Here is a 21,564-nt window from a genome sequence, read left to right as displayed (position 1 = left end):
AAATAGGGAGGCTCACTGGCAATGAACATATACATTATTATTTCACACATCATGGCTTTGAAATGTGATGACTAGTGAAATTAACCTACGCAAAAATTAGAAAACTGTGTTCAGAATGTCCAGGATTTGTGCACAGCACAGTACATTGCTGAGGGTACTGAGTGCTGCCGCTACAGCGCTGGGATGTAAAGTATCCCAACCATTCTGAAAAAAGCCTCCACTACAATAAGTTCCCCTCATACACCAGAAGCAAAACCTGACTTGCCAAATGAATGCATTTTCCTGGGTGAAGTCCAGTGTGTATTCTCTTTTGGTAACACAACAGTCAATGAGAGAATATCAAGTCAAAGAGGAGGAGGAGATACAATTGAAAGGACCCAAGCTTTTCTCCTTCAAGCACTCCTAGGAGGGACTCAGTCTGTAAGTCTGGGTTTTCAAACATGGGAGGCCAAAAAAATAAGAACCAAACATTTCTGTTTCAAGTAGTTGCCACTGAACAGGTTAAAACTGAACTGTGCCACAAAAAGACAATTATATTCAAAGCATACCAAATTAGTACTGCTCTCACACAGGCCTCCTTCATTAATCATCATCTGACTGTGGTGGAGGCTCTGAAACATAGGTCTTTTGGGATGAAGCACTTGACCACCAGCAACCAAATTTGCTCGATGCAAAACTAGTATTTTACTGACTCCATAATACAAGAGGTTTTCTTTAATTAATGTTCGGGTTTGTTTTAATTATACATGTGTTGTCTTATTGATTTTTTTGAAAGGACCAGGCTTCGGAAAACCTATCTTTAACAAGGTTTTGTTACGGATGGGGAAAATACGTCCCAAGTTTTGACCTTTCTGTGCTTTGGCAGGACATGTGCATTGCCTCGCAAGCTGTAAAGCTACTGCATCCACAAAGAAAACACACACACAACGAAGCAATTCTGGCAAGTCTGAAACAAGTACGAAGTCCTAGAAGTTCTTCTGAAGAACAGCAGAGCAAGCAGAAGAGTGAAAGGCAACACTCCTGCACGTGAGGCAAACGCAAAGGTTCAAAGAACTTACAAGGAACTGCATTTCAAGAAAAAATAAAGTCACATACCGCAGATGCAGTGTCTTTGCTCTCAGAAAGAGCTCTTTCTAAGTCACTCAAGGTCTCTAGCTTAGTGCTCTTCTTCTTTCCACTTGGCACTGGCTCCTTCAGCTTCTTCTGCTTTCTTTTAAGATTCAATATTCCAATATCACACCGGGGACATAACACCTAGTGAACAGGAAAGCAGTATTGTCTGCAACATTTTTAATGCATTCATTTGGCCTTCACACAAACACACAGGGATTCCTGCATTTTTTCCATCAAAGAGATTTGGGAGACTAGGGTGAGGTTATCTGGAAAACAGGGAGTGCTGGAAGGTTCAAAAGTCAATTTTATACAATGGGCAGACTGCAAACACCTGGATGTTTCACTCGGCCTGCTGGTATATGAGGCAGCTGATACACTGAACAGCTTCCACGTGATTTAAGCTGGAAGCCCTGCAACACAGCATGGGGCTTTACAAGCTGTCTCTCATTCCCCAGTCAGTCCTAATGGAGAACTTGCAGTCTTCCTATACTCATATTGGAAATGTTACTGTGGAACAGGATTCTCACATCACCCACTTAATAAAAAGAATATAGAAAGTAAAGCTAAATCCTAACCATTTTCAAAGTATAAATATTAACATGAAAAGCATAGATCAATGAAATAACTTTAAGATAGGTAATATAATCCTAAAACTTAATATTTACTGCAATTTGATGAGTTAATACCACAGATCAGATGTGTTTTTGCTGTCGTATGAATGGTGGTCTAATCCAGAGCTGAGATCTCTTACCTCCAGAAGAGAGTAAGGGGAGTTCTCGCACAGAAACGTGTTAGCTGCACACTCTTTCCACGCCTGAACTTCTGACACCAAGGACTCAAGCCTCAGCAGATAGTCCAGGTGCACTGGAATAGATCGACCTCTTGTGACGAGTTCTACTAACGTGTCCAGTACTGGCACACGACCTCCAACCTGTCAGATTATAAACAAGGAAATGCTTGATGTACAGAAGACATAATATGAATCATGGTAAATTATTTAAATTCACTGAAGGTAGAGAATTTATTTCTTAGACTCTTCCATCATTTTTGTACCCATTATTTCAACATTTGAGCTGCTCGTACTCTAGCCATTAAGTACGCAGACAAAACTAATAGAAGTTTAAAAAAAGCTTAATAAATAACAGTTTTTTTTTTTAAAAAAAAGACTGCCAACAATATAGCCAAGCCCCCAACCTAACAATCTGCATTCCTAGTAGAAAATCAAATTAATTTCTAAACGGACCCAGAAGGCAAATCCAAGCCACTCCTCAGTATGCCAAGAGCAAGGAAGAATTTCAAATATCCAGTTTGCCATTTGAAAGTGACCTCTGTTCATTCACGTGGCAACTGATGCTTAAGGCAACAGAGTTCCAAGTTGAGCAGTAAAGCAGAACCAAGAGGTAATTACTAAAATAGGCAGCGATTTGGGACTTGAGAAGCATTCATCCAGAACAACCCTGACATCTCTAGCAGCAAACCTCAAACCACAGATACCAAGAGCTGTCGGCAAGTCACGGTGTAAGAATACTACTGTGTTTTTCTGTCATCTGCAGAACAGTACACACAAATTGGATTACCAAGTAGCACGAGCATTGTTACCAGAGACTGTGTAAAACTTACCTTAAATAAAGTACCATAATGTTGTATCTTTTTAACTTGACATTTCTGTTAATAGCTCCTTTACAGATTTTATTATGGTTAATTTATTGTAGAGGTCAATGAATACAAATCAGGTCCAGAAACAGAACTAAAAGTAACTGCACTCATCAGAGCATAACTGCTCTACATTTAAGGCAACACAAGTTATACATTAGGCATTCTTAATTCTGCAGGATACTGAAGCACCAAGCGCACACAACAGAGCGTGCAGTGTGTTAACATGACAGCAGTTACTATCAATCCCCAAAAAGCTAACAGCTCATTTTACCTACCTGTAAAGATTCCACTTCCTGCAGCCAGTCTTTGGCCTTCTGCACTGCATCTTTCAGTGCAACACCATTTGGGAGATAGGCTGGGATCTCCTCTATTTCTTTCAGTGCTGCTACGAGACTGCTCAGTGACTGCCGTGGTCTAGGTACACAAAACAGCTCAAAATGTAAAATACTGCAATACACTTCAGGTATACATCTGGACACACATCCTTCTTCAACCTCACTAAGGCTGAAGGGAGGGAAAATCTTAAAACCCTTCCTTTGTGGCAGAAGGAGGACTTGCTCAGTGATATTGGAGCACCAAAACCACTGCAAGCCAACACCAACATTTAAAATTACTCATCTACCACCTCTACCCCTTTCCCTTCAGGATTTATGCCTTTATGTTGTGTACTGTATGAAACCCTTCAGACATAAAGCCAACTACTTCCATCTTAAATAGCTTATGGAACTACCAAATGCAACAGTAAGAGTTAGCTTCTACCTGGCCTTTATCAGATTTCTGGCTTTGTCATCCCAGTGTTCAGATACAGTAAGGAGCTCTTGCAGCTTTGCCATTGCTTTCTCAACTGCTGGGTAGGGAGCCAGTCCAACACCTGAGTCTATAAGACGTCTCATATCATCTAGAGTAAGAGAGTTTTGGTCTGAGGAAGCGAGTTGCACATCCTCGAGCCAGCGTGCCTGTTCCAGACGTATCCGCAGCTCAGCAAGCTGGGGTAAATCAACATCAAAATCAAAGCTGACATCTAACAGCTCCTGGAGTTCTGCAGCACAAGGCATTTCTTCAGAAAGGAGTTTTTGGCTTTGCTGTTGAAAAGCTTCTACACGATCAAGAAGATCCTGAAATATATAAATTCAACATCAAAACAGAAGAAAACGCACTGCCAAATCTCTTAAACATTTAAGTGTAAGCTTAAACATTAAGTGGAAGTTTCCTGGCAAGCATCGCATTGCCAAGCACACAACATGCCCAGCAAATTATTATGACATTTGGAACACTTAGTGCATCTTCAACACATAGTATGTATCAGCATCTCCTCAGAAATAATGTCTCCACTAGCTTGAGGATCATAATACAAGCAAATTCCACTCAAAACTCCTTCAAACTAATGGACAGGTTTCAAACTCAGGAGAAGCAAAAGGCTCCAAAGGGAAATTAAGTGTTCCATCAGTGCTATTTTCTGGCTTTGTTCTGGGATGATGAAGAAGGCTGAAGACCATCAGCATTAAGATTAAGAAGAATGCCAGATGTCTGTTTGGGTGTCTGGTATCTGAAACTCTGCTTTTTAAATAATCAGGTAACTTCACAGAGTTATGGTGCTATTAACAAATAACTGTAAATAGCACTATGTATTATCTGAATCACATATTCTAGACCTGATAAAGCTTCAAAAACCGCAGCCATAAAGCTGAGTTGAACTGGTTATCCAGCCTTGTGTTCGGATTCAAACAGCTACATGATACTGTCTGGTCCCTCAACCCTGTGTCTACGGACATTCAAGAGATGGTTCAGGAGTGGGCCACTGCATCTGCTGGTTCTGAGTCTCAGATAAGCAAAGCTACTCTTTAAGACAGGAACCACATCTGCCTAGAATTTAGGTCCATTTCCTTGGATTACCCCCTCAGTGGGATATGCCGTGTTTTGGCCTATTCTGAAAATCAAATCTTGAAGCACTTTAGCGCTGATCATCTTGTGAGCAAATAATTGGCGCTAAATGATAAACGCGGAAGATCTGTCCATTCCCCCGGAATTTTCCAAGTTACCTTCAGTAGTGGCGTCTGACTGAGGACGCAGGGCAGAGCATACAGCTGCCTTACAAACAACCGGAGCTCATTCACCGTCAGCTGATTTTGAGATTTCCCTCCTCCAGAGCGATACCTGCAAATACACACAGTAACATTTGTTGTATGCCACTAAAACCAAACCTAAACTTTTCACAAATCTGCTTATTATTTGTTTGTAAATTGAACTTTACTCATATGCAACGTAATAATCAAAAGGCACCCAAGCAGCCCAGGGCTTACATACATGGGAAAATTTAAGTTGGCAATAGCAGAATAAACTATTGTTGAAAACACTCTTTCATATTAAACAGTATTCTGGAACAACTCCTCAGCCTTGGAAGAGCACTAATTATTACGGAATAAACTTAGACTTTTTTCCAGAACACAGAGCAGTTGTGGGTAAACTATTCAGTTATGTTGCAATAGCTATTGTAGTAAGCTTTCCCCATGCACATACCAAAAGAGAACAAATCCCAATTTTGAATGGGTTTTGTATTCACAGGTTGTGTAGGCACTTCTGAAAAAATCCTCTTTAAGCTGAAATCATCATTTTCATTTTTATCTAAATGCCTTGTATCAAACAAGTGGCTTCTAAGTGTTACCAAATTAGCTAGTATTAAAAACCTCTCTAAACTCAAGCCAATATTAACTGGGTCTGAGTATCCTGAAGAGAAAAGGAAATAAACGTCTTACAATGCAGGCTCCATTTAATTCACAATATACCATTTAAATTAAAGAGAAAAACAACCTCCCAGCAGGATATGCCACTAGGATGTGAATGCTGTAAAATAAATTTTAGTTTACTGCTCTGTGTTAAAAATAGGTGTTTCTAAAGAGCATGCAAGATAATATTGGGAGTTCCAAAATCCTTAAGAAGTCAGCCTTTAAAGTACTGCGTGAACAGAGTGACAAGCTACAAGATTCCTGCTGAGGGAGGCAACATGCAGAAACCCACACGTGGGGTTATGCCAAAATGAAGAGAAGCAACACTGACAAGCACCGCAATGTTCAAAACAGCAGAGAGGTGAAAACTGCCCAGGTGGGCCAAAAGAGAAGCAGTTTTCCCTGAAGTACTTCATGTTATTACATTATTGAACTTGGGCAATATTGTCCTAGACATAGGTTAAAGTTTTTGTTAGAAAACTTTAGAAACTTGTTAGAAACTTGTTAGAAACTTTTGTTAGAAACTTGTCATCCTGTGAGGCTAGATGTAGGTCAGGGTGGAGAATCTGCAACAGAAGATGGTAATCTGTGATTCCTGAGACAACAGCTGGTACATCGATATAGTCACAATAGATTTGATGCAATCAGGAGATCTGGCCTTGTCCTATCCTGGATCTTCTGACTCTTTTTAACTCATTTCAGGCAAGGAAAGCGCTAGCAAGACCAGGCAGACAGACATCCATCCACAAGGACTGTATTACCCAAACACTGCCCTATCTTTAAATTCCTCGAACAAATAACATGTCTAGAAGATTTAACATAAGTGCTGCCAAAGAAAGAGCAAGTATTTTTCAAGAACTCTAATACAACAGCCCCACTACGTCAGCTCAGGAAGTGAAGACAATTTATTTTTCTATGAGCCGTAGAGTGTAATGAATATAATGACACACGCGCCACTGACAGTTTTTCTGTTCTCACTGCACAAAGGGACTGTAGCATGTTGGGAGTTACTCCGTCTAGAAATGTCACATCATTTTTTCCCTTTCAGGGAACGACTGAAAGAATTTACTGCCCAGATGCTCAACAGAGGGGAAGGAGAGATAGGAAGCTCAGGATGTTGACCTGATTGCATGGCAGAAAGGTGAATCCCCCCCCGTAAAAGATGGCTCTCTTGAGAAGAAAACAAAAAATTGCTTTAATTTTTAAGTCTTACAGAACACTGGCATCTATCAGTCGCCACTGTCATCTATCTCTGGTGACTCCGTTTTGTGGCAAACATGTAATAACATTTACCTGGTTTGTCTTTTGCCATTAAGCAGCTGTTGTGCAACTGAGGCACATTTGTCTGCGTCCTGTGTAACTAGTCTGAGGTGTCGCAGTAGGTCATTATCTGGAAACTTTTTCATTTCTGATTCTTCTATCAAAGCCTTAAAGCTGACGAGACCTTTTGGAAAGACACTAAGTTAACATAAGGTACTAAAGATACTAAATTAACTAAGTTTGTGATGGATTTTAAATGGTAAGGCTGAATAATTCAACACATTCAATATATTTCTATTTCAACTTCAGTTAAATTTCATGTGAAAAAGGAAAGTGATTTATAATCTCACACAGGGACTTAGCATAATTTCTGGAACTATAACAGCTGAAGTATTTACTTTAGAACAAAATTATATACATTTTTTTTCATTGTCACATAAGGCAAAATTTGCTACCGTTCAAAAATTTAAAATTTAAAAATTAGCCTTTTAGAATTACGTGCTGCAAACAAAAGGTAAGATTCTTACTTCTTTTATTGTTAATTTTTGCCTCCAAAGCTTCATTAACATTGGAAGCCCATTCGTTGTATGATTCTGCACGCATCTTTAGCGCGTTCATCATTGGATAGAGCTCCTCCAGAGTGTAGCGGTACCTAGAAGTAACACAGAATTCAAACTCTTGAGCAAAAACTGGGGAGGAACATGAGGATGGGAGGGAGAGGCATCAAGATATTCTGGCCCATACAACACAGATACAATCTACTGTGCACTGAGGTTCGTATAGGACCCACGACCACACCATGTTCCACCTAAGACAACTTAAATCATACAATTACTTCAAAAAGCGCACAAGCTACATTCACGTAGGACAAAGATGCAACAAATATCAGGAAAAAAATGTGACAGCAGGAAAGAAAGCTAACAACAAAAAAAAGATTACTCTGCAAGGACTGGAAGTAATAATATAGGGGACATTGACATTGTTGCTATAAATAAAAAAGCAAACTAATTTATCCAGTAATTTTTGCCCTTATAGAACAAGAGCAGAATGCTGAGAAGAAAATGTCTTTGTGTACGAGCACAAAAAAGGCACTTTGTTTTGGGGGCACTCTATTTGCAAAGGACTGTGAGAAGCAGAATACTGAGACTAGCACCATTGACAAAACGGCACAGGCACTGGATTGTTAGTCTGCAATATCTACATGTATAATGAATATCTCCAGAACCCAGTGTTATTTGCTATCTAAAGCTTACCCCAGTTTATATTTGTAGGTGGGACAGGAACAAAGATCCTCTACATGATACAAGCATACCAGTAATCCAGGTTTACATGGACAATAAACAGCAGACATGAAACAAGTGGTTTTACACTTTAAGCACTGTCGCTCATCATCAGGAAACAACTCAAAAGCCACTCTCTCCGAGTCAGTCACTCCCTGCAAAAGAGCACGTTACATCACTTCAAAGTCTAACAAGCAGGTGATTATTCCAAACTAAAACATTAGAGGCTAAATTTATCAGAGGAATAATAAAGTTTAGAAAGAAGGTATTAAAACCAGGCAAAGATCTTGGTTAATGAAAAATCAGCTATTCTGACAACATTACTAAGAGAATAAACATATTTTAAAAAAGAAGCCTGAACGATATTAGAGGGCAGATGATAAAACAAGGTTCATGATAAATGGTTCTTTTTCTAAGCATTCCTCTGAAAGCAAGTGCTACTTCTCAGGAAAGTACTCCATAGCTTTAAACCACTGACAACACAGTGGATTAGGAGAATGTATTGAGCACCACTATTTCAATGTTCCTTCCTTCATTGTAATATTGTTTCCAACAACTCACCAGTTTCTGAACCTTCTCACGCAGCATCTTCTCATCATCAATCATAATAGCCATGTCTTTCTGAACAGTAGATGCCACCACAACATCAAGAAATTCTGCCTTGGAAGCCATTTTACAGATCATCTCATCATGAGAAAACACGCAGTAACGGTGTAGCAGGCGATAATGTTCTACACATTGGCGACCCAACGGCAGCTGCATTGAAAAGCCATAAAAAAAAAAGAATTCTTTGTGAAAATTACTTTAAGATACTGACTTTTTATGTTGCTAACCAAAACTAACCAGATTAGAGGTCAAGAAAAACCCTTCCAGCAGCAATACTTATAATTCTGAATGTAAAATAAGAGAAGTCAAGACCCCCACTGATTTCTTGTAAACCAGAACTGCTCACAACTCCTTCACAGCAGACATTGAGAATACAAGTTGTTTAGCTAGGCTCAAGGGGAGACCACACCACCTGGAAGAGACCATAACGAGGGGCAACTAAATCAATACATCACAGTAGGCTCAGAAAGACCCAAGTTAAAAATGCACGGTGGCTGGGGCACCATGGAGGATGCAAGGCAAGCTGGACTTTTAGTCTGCTTTTACCATACGTCTGTTTTACAGATGACATCAACTGTACTTCAGCATGGGAAATCACTGACTCCACAAACAATTAAAAGTCCCTAATTAACCCCAGACAGACTTAAGAATTCATTAAGAGCTGGGCAGGTTATTCATTGCTTTAATTTAAGGCTCTCTGCTGACCCAGGTGATACTGATGCTAAGGTTACATGGTAGTCCTGTCTGAAACTCCCAGGAGAGCAAGGAGGAAAAATGAAACCAAACCAAACATTATAAAAATGCACTCTTTATGAAATACTGGTTTTGGAACATACCCAATCAACAGTGCAGAAGTTCACAGCTTCAGCAAAATTGAAACCCTGATTGAAGCCACTGTGATAAGCTCTTGGAAAAGTGATCACAAACTCTCCAGCACACTGATTGGTTCGATAAACCTACGAGAAAAGACAGACAAACCATTAGGTCAGAACTGAACAGAACTGCATGTTGAGAATACAGATTTCCAGTTCCCAGTTACTTCTGTGGTAACTTCATATAGCTTTCAAACCCAAGAATTACAACTGGCATTCAGTAACACATAAAACCCCAGAAAGCAAAGGGATTTCATTCAGCCATACTCGCACTCTGAGCAATTTTACATCAGCTGTCTGCCTTTTGCACTTTTAGCTCTGTTGACAGTTACACCGGTAAAACACAGGTGAGACTCTCTTCAACATGTAGCTGAAAGGGAAGAGGAATTTGAAACATACTCAAAAGTTTATGCACTACTGTAAATCTAATATTTCTACTGATAGACAACCGGCATGAGAGCAGGTGAATCATCTTCCTGCATCTTTAGATTTTGAACTCTCTCAAATCACAGCAGGCACTGTAAATTGTGCCTCTTTTTCCAGATTTTCCTTTAAGTCCCAAGGTCAGCTAGTCAAAAGCTAATTAAGTTGTAAAGGGACATAATTCCCATGAAAAGTCTAATATGGAATATGATGGAAACTGATGAAAAATGTTTTTAAACGGCTGAGAACTTAACCAGGAAAAATAAGAGGATGTGGATGACACACAAAAGAAGAACAGGTTTTGGCCACTTGCCAGAAACTCTATGCCCCAAAAAAATAGGTCTGATTAAACAGACATACGAAGAGCTCCTGTCATTGTTTCAAAGGTCATGACTACACTTTCCATCTGAGATACAGAAATAGAAATACACTAAGGTGGATCTCCAGAGAAGAGTTTGCCAAGCAATTCCAAAAGCAATGATTCCATTGCCCATCTGTTCATACTGGCACATTACACTAGACAAGGAAGATATAACACACATGGAAACTACCACAACATCTCTGTAATAAAAGTAGTTTCAATTATCAACTTTGAAGTAGAATTCAGAGCAAATGAAAGAGGGTTGGGTTTGGGGGAGTAGCACAGGAGTCCAACAACATACAGGCACTCCGTGGGCCATCAAAGTATTCGGGTTCATTATGGTGACAAGTTGGTGCAAGAGATCTGGCTGAGATTCAAATAGCTCTGGAGCAAGCTTCTTCATTACATCCTCCAGCTGTTCTGCTGCATAACCTGGGGCTCCATACCACGTTTTAGGCTCCCCCCTGCAAGATTATTAAAAAAAGTTAAATATAAACAATCTCGTAAGATACATTTTCAGTCTCCTGCTTTAAACACACCATGTCAAAAGAAGAGTATATCACAGGGAGGAATGTAAAGAACACGCACTTTCCTGAATCTTCACTTTTTATGCAGGTCCCTCCTTCAAACTTGTGATTTTAACTGCCTACGTTTCTGAGTGCATAATTTAAATATTCAGGGGGCGGGGTGGGAGGGCGACACATGACTGAAGAAGTCCTCAGTGAAGTTCTGTTGATTCCAGCACAACTTCAAAATCTAAGCTGTTTGTATTTTATGACAAACACAAATTCCCTGTTGGATCTAACAGCCAAGGCCATTTCTTTCTGTCTTGGTCATAATTGCCATAAAAGCAACACATAGCAAGCAGAAATTAAGGTTCCATATTATGTAACTATAAGAGAAGCAAAAGACATCAAGAAAAAAAAAATCCACATCCAGAGTAGGAACAAAGAACCTTTAGCAACAGTTTAAACCAGTGCAAGCCAGTTGAGAAAATTAAGGTAACGCAGAAGTCTTCCAACAAATGTTGTTTCAGGTTTACAATGAAGCTGGCTCACTTCGGAGATGAAAATGCCTCCCAAGCCCTTATAAAGGAAGATGTGAGAAAAGGTATAGAAATGATAACAGATGAAGCACTTTCACCCAAGACTACTAAAGAGCTGGCAAAGTAAAGCTGACCCAACACTTTTTTCCCTTCTTTTCCTCCGATAAATCACAGAACAACTGGGAGAATTGCAGAAGGAAAGAGGAAAAGATGAAAACTCAAGAAGCAGATTGCTCACATCTAGAAATTTATTCCTATACTCAAAACAACACCTCTATCATGGTGAAGAGAACACCAAGTGGGAGGGACCGTGGAAGTAAGACTGTACTAATATCACTAGGAGTGGCATAGGTAGAGTCTTTAACACACAAGTGACTAAATGGCCCAGGACTTGACCATCACCTTGGAACAATTCCATGAGTTCACAAAGAGCAGTCACAGATCCAACTAAAAACTGTCCTGTGTAAACCCAACACTGGATATGCGTCAGCGTCAAGGAATGGGTGACAAGCAGTTAGGAGCTGTTCTAAACCTGGAGCAAGCTGGGACCAGGGGTTTCTGGACTCAAAGAAAACAGATAGTGGAGAAACATAAAACTCTAAACTATGTGTCAGGTTTCAGTCTTATGAAGGCAGCAACTGAGGAATGGGTAACGGTAACAGTTCTTTCTGTACTGCTACCAGAGAGCTCCACATTCCTGCCTTTAGTATTATTGGCATCAATGCTGGCAATTCTTCCTCTGATTCATATCATTTATTTGCAAGCATTGTTAGAAGCAATTTTTTTTCTTCTCGTTTTATCCATTTCAAGAACTAACACAGGATTTACAGCCACGTAGGAAAACTATTTCCTTCAACCCTGAAGGTCTGCTACTGTAACCTGGTTCACTTGGGACTATCTACTAAAATGTACTAGGAACCCAGCTACTTCAATGCAGATGAGAACGCTGAAACGGATGTCCCATCCCGTGTACTTTGCAAGAACAAGTCCTGCCTTCTGAAGCCTTTTCAGAGTTTGCAGCATAGTCTCTCCAGTGGCAGGTCATTACAACTTACTTCTCCAGCCAAGAACACTATTAACCCCCACTACACATTGTTCTCAAGTAGGCTAAAAGGAACAACAACAACAAACAGACATAAGCTTAGAAGTCGAAGGGACATAGAGAAGAATATCTGCAAAGGAAAAGAGAAGACATCAAAAGACATTCGTGTTGGTGTCTGAATGTAGGCACATGTACACATAGACATGCATACACCTACGTATGTCTGGCCTTGACTACAAACACCAATGTAATTTAGCACAAGTTATCCAGAAAGCAACACCACTCCAGCTCCCCAGCAAGCTCTCCTAGAAGAGATAAAAGTTTCTATTTGATCCATAAATCTTCCTCTCCTTCCCATAGCTTTCGGCCTGATGGGAGATCCAGACAAAAAAAAAAGTGACAAATGACAATGAAGAACATTTTTACAATGTGATCTTGATCACTCAGTTACTTAATCTCTTTCAAAAACTGATTTTAATACTGCCAAATACTAAGAAAGGAACCATTTAAGTCACTGACTACTCAGAGTGTGCTACGTTAGAAGCTATTTTGCGGAGCAGCAATTGAATAACTGACCAAAAAGACGACCTACTGAATAGTGGCTGGGATGTGGTTTTACCATTCTGATGGAATACATAAGAAAAAAAGGAAAAGAGCTCGACAGGTTTCAGGAAAAGTGACAACTCTGAATAATTCAAACTCTAGAAAAGCTGTTAAAAGGTGAGAAGTTTAAAAAGTTCAACCTATTTAGAATATCAAAGAGATGGCGAAGATCTGTCCTGATTACAATTGACAAGTGTTCGCTTGATGAGAGGATTTATGACAAAAATCTAAGAGACAAAAAGTATGCAGGACCCTAGCACTGTTAGTTGAAGCTACATGGTTTTTAAAAAAACTTGCATGATTTTTAGTTTCACACTGAGCATAATAAAACATCTGATGGAATCTCTGCTGCAGCTCTCATGGATTTTTTTTAAACTGGGAATGGATGTCTCTTTCCAAAATATGACCTCTTGTTCAAATGCAGGGATCATTGTGTCAAATTTAAGCCTGTTGTTACAGAATTGTAAGGTTTATTCCAGTCTGAACTCAATGAATCTGGTTTTAGTCCATTAATTAAAAAAGAGAAGGGTGAATAAAAGGGAGATTGCTTCTCAGGCTGAGTTGATCCCTCTCACTCACCAATGCAGATAGTTAATCGAATAGCTCCAGTGGTCTTCAATATGCCAACAAAATGAAGAAAAGCACATTCCTACATATAGCCAAGGTAATTTCATTCCACATATGTCTGCAGTGATGTGAGCAAGAACAGACTGCTCCATCACAGGCATGTTGTTTAAATTCCAGCCACTATCAAGGTATTCCTGAAAATTGAACAGAACAGTCACAAGTTTAAACAACATGAAGCAGAAAAAAAAAAAAAAAAGGGAAACTGCCAAAAGATCAATAGAAGAAAAGATCAATAGAAGAAAAGCAAAATTTAAAATTTTAAGAAACAGGTCATTGAATCACAGAACAAAACCTCTACTGTCTTCACTCTTTCGCAAAACCTTATCTGACCTATGTTAAATTGAGATTAAAAAAATAATAATCTCAAAATTATTTAACTTCTAATATAAACCCATGGCTTTTTAACATAAAATATTTATTTCTTCAAAATTGATGTAATTCTCAAATAGTATACCAGATACACAAAACACTTTGCAGACCAGTTCCGTTATGTTGGTTTGAACCAAAGAAACCTATTTAATGAAGAGCTGATACAAACATACCCAGTGAACTAATGAAGACCTACCTCTTCTTCTGGTCTCACTTTAAATTTCCCATCTCTAACTGGGAAGCCACTGCCAAACTCCTTTGAAGCAATATCAGCTCCATATTCCACAGTAACATCCTCTTCAATGGTACTAACAAGTCTCCAGAATTCCTTTTCAACCAGCTCAGTGGGGACCATCTAGGTATGAGAAGAGAAGTATAAACGTACAAGGACTCAGGAATCAGTATATAAAGGGGCCATGCATAAAATCTAGCTCAGGGAGGAACCTCCATTAACTTAACACATTCCATGCCATAATTGCTTCAGCAAAACAAAGAAAATGCAACAGAAATGCGTTTGCACCCTGGACGCATTGCTTCTTTGTAGTCTCAGGCAATAGTTGGTAGAGCACCTTCTTTTTCACAGATGTTTTTTCAGAAGTGAAAAAAACAAGAAGCCAGCAAAACAAACCATTCCTCAAACCACTGGGGTAAACGAGAAGCTCTTCCCATTTCTTCCCATTCAAAACTAGGCTTCAGCCCTCCCGCATAAATAACTTAAGCACTGAAAATGAAATCTACATTACGGCATTAGGATAAATACACAAACATACATGTACTGGCATGTTAAAATAGTCTGACTTGAATGCATCTGCCATTTCTCCAAAGGTGCGCAGTGTATAGTCTCTCGCTGCTTGTTCAAAACCAAATGCTTCTTGAGGCTTATTACACTCCTGCAATTGAAAAGATAATTACTGTCGTAATGTATTAACAAGACGATCTGCACTCAGATTTTACACAGATGGGTTAGCATTACCCCATTTGGCAGGGGCAGGAAGGCACACCGAAACGAAAGGACTGCCCCAAGTCACACAGCCAAGGACAAGTCAGAAAGCACACTCAGAGTGCCCTGACTCCGTGCTCTCTGCTTGATTCACCCAACTACGGTACGTATTGGTAAATCTGCACAAACACCAATGAATTAATATGCCAATGTCATCCTTTCTCCTTCCTTTAATACAGCTAAGCAAAAAAAGATGCAGAAAACTCCATACTGAACCACACAGTGAGATTCCAATTTTAAATACCAATTAAAATCCAAACTATTCTTTGGAATTTCAGCAATGCTAGTGCAGATCAAGTTTTGGCTCCGCAGTATTAAGTGATAGCTTTGCAATTTGAAGCACTCCCAATCTTCATTTTAGTTTTGTCCTTGATCACCTTGTTTGCACAACTAAGTAATAACAAATGGTATTTTCAATCCCTGGGGCCACATTTAAAACAGACAATTTTCAACCTCTCTTTTACAGTTTGTCAAATTACCTGAGCCAAACACTGGGGGCACCTCCAGTCCCCTTTGGGAACATCATGAAGGGGTGGAATTAAACAAAAAGTATGGTAACTGTCATCACAGCCATCACACAACAGGAGACGGTCCTCATCGTTACCACTGCCACATAAGAGACATACATACAAATCCACCTGTAACAAGAAATTGCCAGAGTGGGAATCTGAGCACTTAAGGTAACTCATGGTAAAAGAGCAGTTTGGTAACTAAGTCATCCGTGACATTTGCCAAAGCTTATTTATTTTCTCTCTGAAATGAAAGCGAAAAGCAAACACGATTTTTTAATGTCTTTGTAATTTATATAACCCCCTTTGAAATTCAAGGAAGGACTACAGAAGTTGCAAGCTCTTCCATGTAGCTTTTTTTCAAACGATGGAAAACTTGATTCAGCAGGCAGGATATTTTCAAATCAGCAGTATCTGGATTTGACAAGAACATTTTAACATCTGTTGGTGGCTCACGTAGCCTTTTTCTTGTTGCTCTCATGCGTAACACGTGCAGAGATGTTTCAGCCTCCTCTGAGACCAACTGTCTTGAGTCTCAGAAAAGAAAAGGGGGTTCCTCTTAATGGGAATGTTCCTGCTTCTCCTCAAAGATACTAGCCAAGACCTTCCTTTTTCTTTAGAAAGGTACTGGCTTCCCAGCAAAGGTATGTGCTTTTGGAGAGGGGGCACAGCTGTAAAAGAAGTCCAATGGAAGTTTCACACAGCAGCTACAGAGCCCCAAGAAAAAGGTACAGGCACACCAAACACGTGGGAAGAGCTGTCTTCTACCTGTACTATGTTATACCTTCATTAGCAACAGACTGGAAGGCTCCTTTCAAATACAGAATAGAGCTAATGGGGACAAGCCAAGCCTGTTGCCTTAGTTCATAATAATAAAACCACACACTAAAAACAGCACCTCCTGGTTTCACCCAGCCCATCCCCTTTTTTGGGGAGTCAGGCTTCTAACACTTGCACATTTCATTCTCAGGTGCTTTAATTACAGGTGTGGATTAAACAATGAATACTTTTGGTTTTAGAAAGAACCCAAGTAGTAGCATAGACAGAAAAAAAGTCTCAGTATTATCCTCTCAGAGGCAAGGTAATACTATCGCTTTGCTGCCTCTTTTGTTGTTGTTTGGGTTTGGTTTAATTTAGGGGTGGTTGTACATGGAAGGCTGGAGCAGGAAATTATTTTTACAAAGCATTTCAACAAAAAGGCTTCCAAGTTTATAGTGAAATTGTGAGTAAGTGGCAGGTCTGTTGGAGAGCTGGGTGCAAAAAGCTCGCATTTAAACTCCCTTTGAGATTAGAGAGAGAGATCAGTTCACAAAAGAACAAATTCTATTTTGACTCTTCTTTCAAAATTATTTTGAGGCTGTACCTTGGAGACAGAAAACAAGTTACTTGAGTTATAGATAGTGAAGCTTATCTCTCCTGTTATTTTCAGCTTTGTAGCAGCCTGAAGCTTTACAAGCGTCTACACTCCAGCAGGCACAGGCACTGCTCTGTTTCAACCACAGAATTACACCAAGAATACAACAGAGTCCTTACTGCGATTTAAGCGGCATGAAAATTTTACTACATACCCTAAAGAAACCCAGAAACACCTGCAATCAATATGAGGCATCAGGAATGCAGGGCATACTCACAGCATTAGTAGGTTTTTTGGATCGGGCTTTGGATTTGTCTTTCTCTGGCTCCCCAGCGTGCTCTCTCTTCTCGGGAAGTTTCACTGAACTATACATTTCCTTTTCTGGTGCAACAGGAGAAAAATAAGGCTATGACAAAATGTTTTAACACTTAGCATCACTGGTTATTACCTGTTTTGTTTGCGATTACTTGTTAAGATTGCCACTGCATTATTTTTTGGAATTACTTTTGTCCTGTACACACGTTGGGAGCACCTCTCTTTCAAAGGGAATTTACCGTTACTTAAGGTTGTACTAAGAACACTGACGGTGCAGGCAAGTTCATAAACTGTTTTAATCTCCCGTGTGCAGAGATGGTCACAGATGTCTGATTTTATGATGGTAATGAAACATTAGTACAAATTGTTTCAGTTAAATTAAACAAGATTTGAACACCTGCAATGTCTACATAAGCCAGTATTATCAGAAAATCTGAACATGCCATCACAAGCTAGAAATAACTACGGCAGACACATTTTAGAGTGGGTATTTTAAACACTTGGCAAGTCTATTTATCTTCGAAACCGAAATTTTTGTTTACACGTGGCGTTATCAAACGTGGTTGAATAACTCCATCATTTTTATGGCAGCATGTAACACAGAGACGTGGAACATTGCAACCTCTTGGGGTGATCTTCACACTTCAGTTTCTTGCAGTGGCAGCTTTCACGACAGCGTATCATCAAAGATGACCACGCAGCAAGTGGCCCTGAGAAAGAAGCATTTCCTCTACGCTCTTACACTCCCACCTAAATTGGGCACACTTCTTCTCAAGTCTTCATTCCTGACATTTTGAACTAAAAAAACAAATGCACGTTCGCTTCGATGCAGCAGAGTTTGGAGAATCCCAGGGCTCTGGTGTTGAAGACAAGGGGGTAATGGAAGTTCTAAGCTAAACCTGTAAGTGAGCTAGAGACCTTTCCGCTAGGGTATGAGACAATCCAAAAACATTTAGTGAAGTCCAAGAGCTGACAAATACATTATAAAGAAGAATGTCTACATTTATCAGAAAGGGAAAAACTGCCTACAGCTTTTTTTGTTCTAAAGATAAAGTAAGAAAGATTAATGCCTAGAGATTTTTAAAGAGAAAAATAATAAGTAAGACCACAATCCACACAGAAATTCTTGAAAGCAAAGACTGTGAGTGAAACAAATGACTCATAGCTGCTTAATGTCCATCATTAATTGTAAATGCTTGCCATATTTGCTTTGTTAAATTAATTGTCAACAAGCTTATTCTCCCATTTGATAGCATTAAACATTTCTTCTCAGTCTGAAATTATTTCTTAATGACAAATAACAGATTCAGGATTATTGACAAAAGCAATTAAAAATGGCAATACAGGCATTTTATGGTTAGGTTCACAACACAGTATCTTTCATCTTTGTGAGTTTCAATTCCTTACTTCAAATTCTTTCCTGAAAGTTTCTGAAATCTGATACCTTCCTAAACGAGTTTCCTGTATTTAAAGCTAACAGGATGATGCTATAGGCGATTTAAAATTCAAAACAGAAATACGGCTTAAATCTCATTTCTGCTTGCTCTGTAATAGAAACTGAAGATTTAAAAGTACAATTTATCGTCTTCAAGAAAACTCAACAGTTCACAAACCAAAAGATTTCGAAGTCATAAAAAGACTTTTACAACAAATTCCATTTTGTTTTATTTTATGTATTTTAATTAAACACTCTTGAATTGCTTTGACTGATGAATTAAGATTTGGTCTTGAAATAAGTTATTACAAAGTAACAGAACTCGCATTCCCTTAGTTTCACTGGCCACTCACCATTTTCACACTTTGGAGGCGCACATCCCATTCTGCGTCTCAGATTATGAGTTCTGGCCTCTGAAGGTTCAGATTCACTTTTCATATTGGTTGCCTTTAAAAAAACAACAATAATAAATAATTAAAAACCTCAGTAAGATCCTTAAATAGAACACTGGCTTTACATTTGTACTTGTGAAACTGTTCACTGCCATACAAACTCCTGGCTACTTGCCCAAGTACAGACCTACAGCTTTGGAATGAACTGGCCTGCTGGAAACACCAGAAGCCCCCAGACTGCTGGCCACTGCACGTGATGCTCCAGGAAAGGCTGCACACAGGAAGAGATCCAACCTGTACTCAACTCCTTTCTACCCTTCAGAGCTGCTGCTGCTGAGGAATGGATAAAGCTGGCTACATCCAACACTCAACGTCCCAACAAGAGAATGCCTGTAAGGATCTGAATATTGCTCTGCAAGTCTCTGAGTAACTTTGGTGTCAGACCCTTGCAAAGCTTTAAAGGAAAGACCCCAAAACAGAGCCCTGCAGAACCCCACAAGTGACTGGCCACCAGACTGATGTAACCCCGTTTATTATAATTCTTTGAAGCCCAACTCACCGCCCATTGTTCCCCCATCACACACTGTTTTTGTCTAGCTGCATGTCGGACATTTAGTCCAGGATACTGTGAGAAACAGTACTGAAAGCTTTGCTGTGTGCTAATACTGAATCAGGATTGGTTTTCCCTAATTCTCATGCAATGCAGTAAGAGATACCTCATCTTCTGCATCTTCAAATTCTATGAGTTATGCCCTATATTCTCTGTTTAATCCTGTATTTAACTTCATAGTACCTTTTTTGGCCTCCCTCTTTGAGCCTTTCATCATATCAATTGATCTCACTTGCCCTTCCCCCGTTTTGATCTGGTCTTTGAGACTTTTCTACATCAAGCATCTACATTCTTTGCATTTCAAAACCAGCTTATCACTGATACTGGCCTTTTCCCTTCTGATTATGAACAGTTTCTTTTAAGTGTTTACTCACTGGGCAGGAAAGGACAAGGTCAAATTGTGTTTTAGAATTGCAAACTGAAACTTATGCCACAGCCTGGATTTTTGCTAGTAAGAATAGTTTACAGTAGGCTCCAGTAGTTCACTCATTTTGAAGCCTGTCTTTCATATAGGCTCCTTTTCTATTTTGAAAGACCACAGTAAGGTCTCCCCACAGCCTTCTCCAGGCTGAACAACCCCGGCTTCCTCAGCCTGGCTCCACAGCAGAGAGGCTCCAGCCTCTGATGCTCCTCTAGACCCTCTCCAACAGGTCCCCACCGCAGCAGAGTAGCTAACCAATGCAGCTAACTTTGCACTGAAACGGATCAGAAAAACACATCTGTTAACACAACTTTTGGAAATCGTCTTAGAACACAACTCCTTCCAAAGCGAGTCAGTCCATGCTGCTTAATCCAGCCTTATCTCTGTTTCAACTTTATTTTTGATCAAGTATTTTCTTTCCACAAAAATTAGGTATGTGTCATCCAGTAACAATCAGGGCAAGAGCAGAGAGGGTAGCCTTCGATTTTGGCTAGGTATGAGCAGTTTGTTTCCAGAGACGTGACAAAGACATGCATTCTTTGTTAGTCGGTGTCATCTGACACCACTGACAGCTAAAATTTTGGTATATATTTCCCATACTTCTTTTTATCTTTAAAAACACTGAAGAATGAACACCTGTCAACCCCAGGCAGATACTTCAAATGGAAAGTTTCAGCTCAAACTGCTGAGGTTTTTCTCAGAATTATAAACCTACTCATAATAGGCTACGTGAGTGGAAAAGCTTTAGAAAACCTTAATTGTAACTTACAAAATATATATATATATAAGCAGAATGTGCAACAACTAAGCTGTACTGCTTGGTAGTAATAAGAACCACAATTAGAACAATGGGAGTTTAATAGAGAGACTGAAACTAACTGGATTATAAACAGAGTCAATCATGACCTTCCTAACCCATGATGTCACCACTACTAAGGCAGTCTCCTGGGAATGAGCCTCTTCAACTGCTCAAACAAAAGAAATAGTAAGCTCTGCGAAGGCAGTAACCTCAGGCTGGAAAGACTGAAATCACAGCAGAACAACGAAGGAAACACAACAACCTTCTAAAATACATCTTCATGGGAAAACTCGTTGCATATACATTTTATGTTTAGCCAAGTAAGTATTATTTCTTAAGCACATATGATCAATCTTATTACAACCTATACTGACTTCATGTTATGCAATTTTCTCCTCAGATTGCATGGAGGAAGTATCTCAAACTGATGGAAATCAAGGGGTCAAAAATGAAGGAAAACAATGCTCATGTCATAAAGAAAACAGTCTCTAAATTCTGGCTTCAACTCACAAGAGGTTAACAGAAACCTCTCAACACATTAAAAGAATAACTGCTGTTTAGTGACTGTTTTCTGAGGAAATTATGAAGATCAAAGCTGCAAAAGACAAGCTTCATTTCTAGAATTTATCACTTTTGTCATAACCTATAAACCCCATATTATTTATAATTATGCTACAATATTTTAGCATACACACTCATAACTAGTATGCAAGTGGAACAACTTCATTAGAAGAGCTCCTCAGAACTCC

At 39.4% G+C, this 21,564-nt stretch overlaps 1 protein-coding gene across 3 annotated transcripts in view; it reads right to left on the bottom strand.

Moving 5' to 3' along the window:
- The window catches only part of LOC118178354 (lysine-specific demethylase 5B), a 90,735-nt gene that overhangs the window by 48,073 nt on the left and 21,098 nt on the right, over positions 1-21,564 (bottom strand). For all 3 annotated transcript variants that reach the window (XM_035346791.1, XM_035346789.1, XM_035346788.1), the window contains exons 6-22: positions 18,947-19,040; positions 17,121-17,224; positions 15,460-15,618; positions 14,751-14,870; positions 14,177-14,335; positions 13,564-13,745; positions 10,596-10,758; positions 9,475-9,594; positions 8,594-8,788; positions 8,006-8,187; positions 7,280-7,404; positions 6,786-6,936; positions 4,809-4,923; positions 3,529-3,884; positions 3,045-3,183; positions 1,865-2,044; positions 1,096-1,254 (exon numbers count right to left, since the gene is read on the bottom strand). In XM_035346791.1, the coding sequence (XP_035202682.1) occupies positions 1,096-1,254; positions 1,865-2,044; positions 3,045-3,183; positions 3,529-3,884; positions 4,809-4,923; positions 6,786-6,936; positions 7,280-7,404; positions 8,006-8,187; positions 8,594-8,788; positions 9,475-9,594; positions 10,596-10,758; positions 13,564-13,745; positions 14,177-14,335; positions 14,751-14,870; positions 15,460-15,618; positions 17,121-17,224; positions 18,947-19,040 (2,703 nt within the window). The remainder of the gene's footprint in view (positions 1-1,095; positions 1,255-1,864; positions 2,045-3,044; positions 3,184-3,528; positions 3,885-4,808; positions 4,924-6,785; positions 6,937-7,279; positions 7,405-8,005; positions 8,188-8,593; positions 8,789-9,474; positions 9,595-10,595; positions 10,759-13,563; positions 13,746-14,176; positions 14,336-14,750; positions 14,871-15,459; positions 15,619-17,120; positions 17,225-18,946; positions 19,041-21,564) is intronic.

Source organism: Oxyura jamaicensis, chromosome 26, assembly GCF_011077185.1.
Source record: "Oxyura jamaicensis isolate SHBP4307 breed ruddy duck chromosome 26, BPBGC_Ojam_1.0, whole genome shotgun sequence".
Lineage (NCBI taxonomy): Eukaryota > Metazoa > Chordata > Aves > Anseriformes > Anatidae > Oxyura > Oxyura jamaicensis.
Note: the sequence above shows the minus strand (reverse complement) of the source record. Positions and strands in the feature narration are given on the sequence as shown.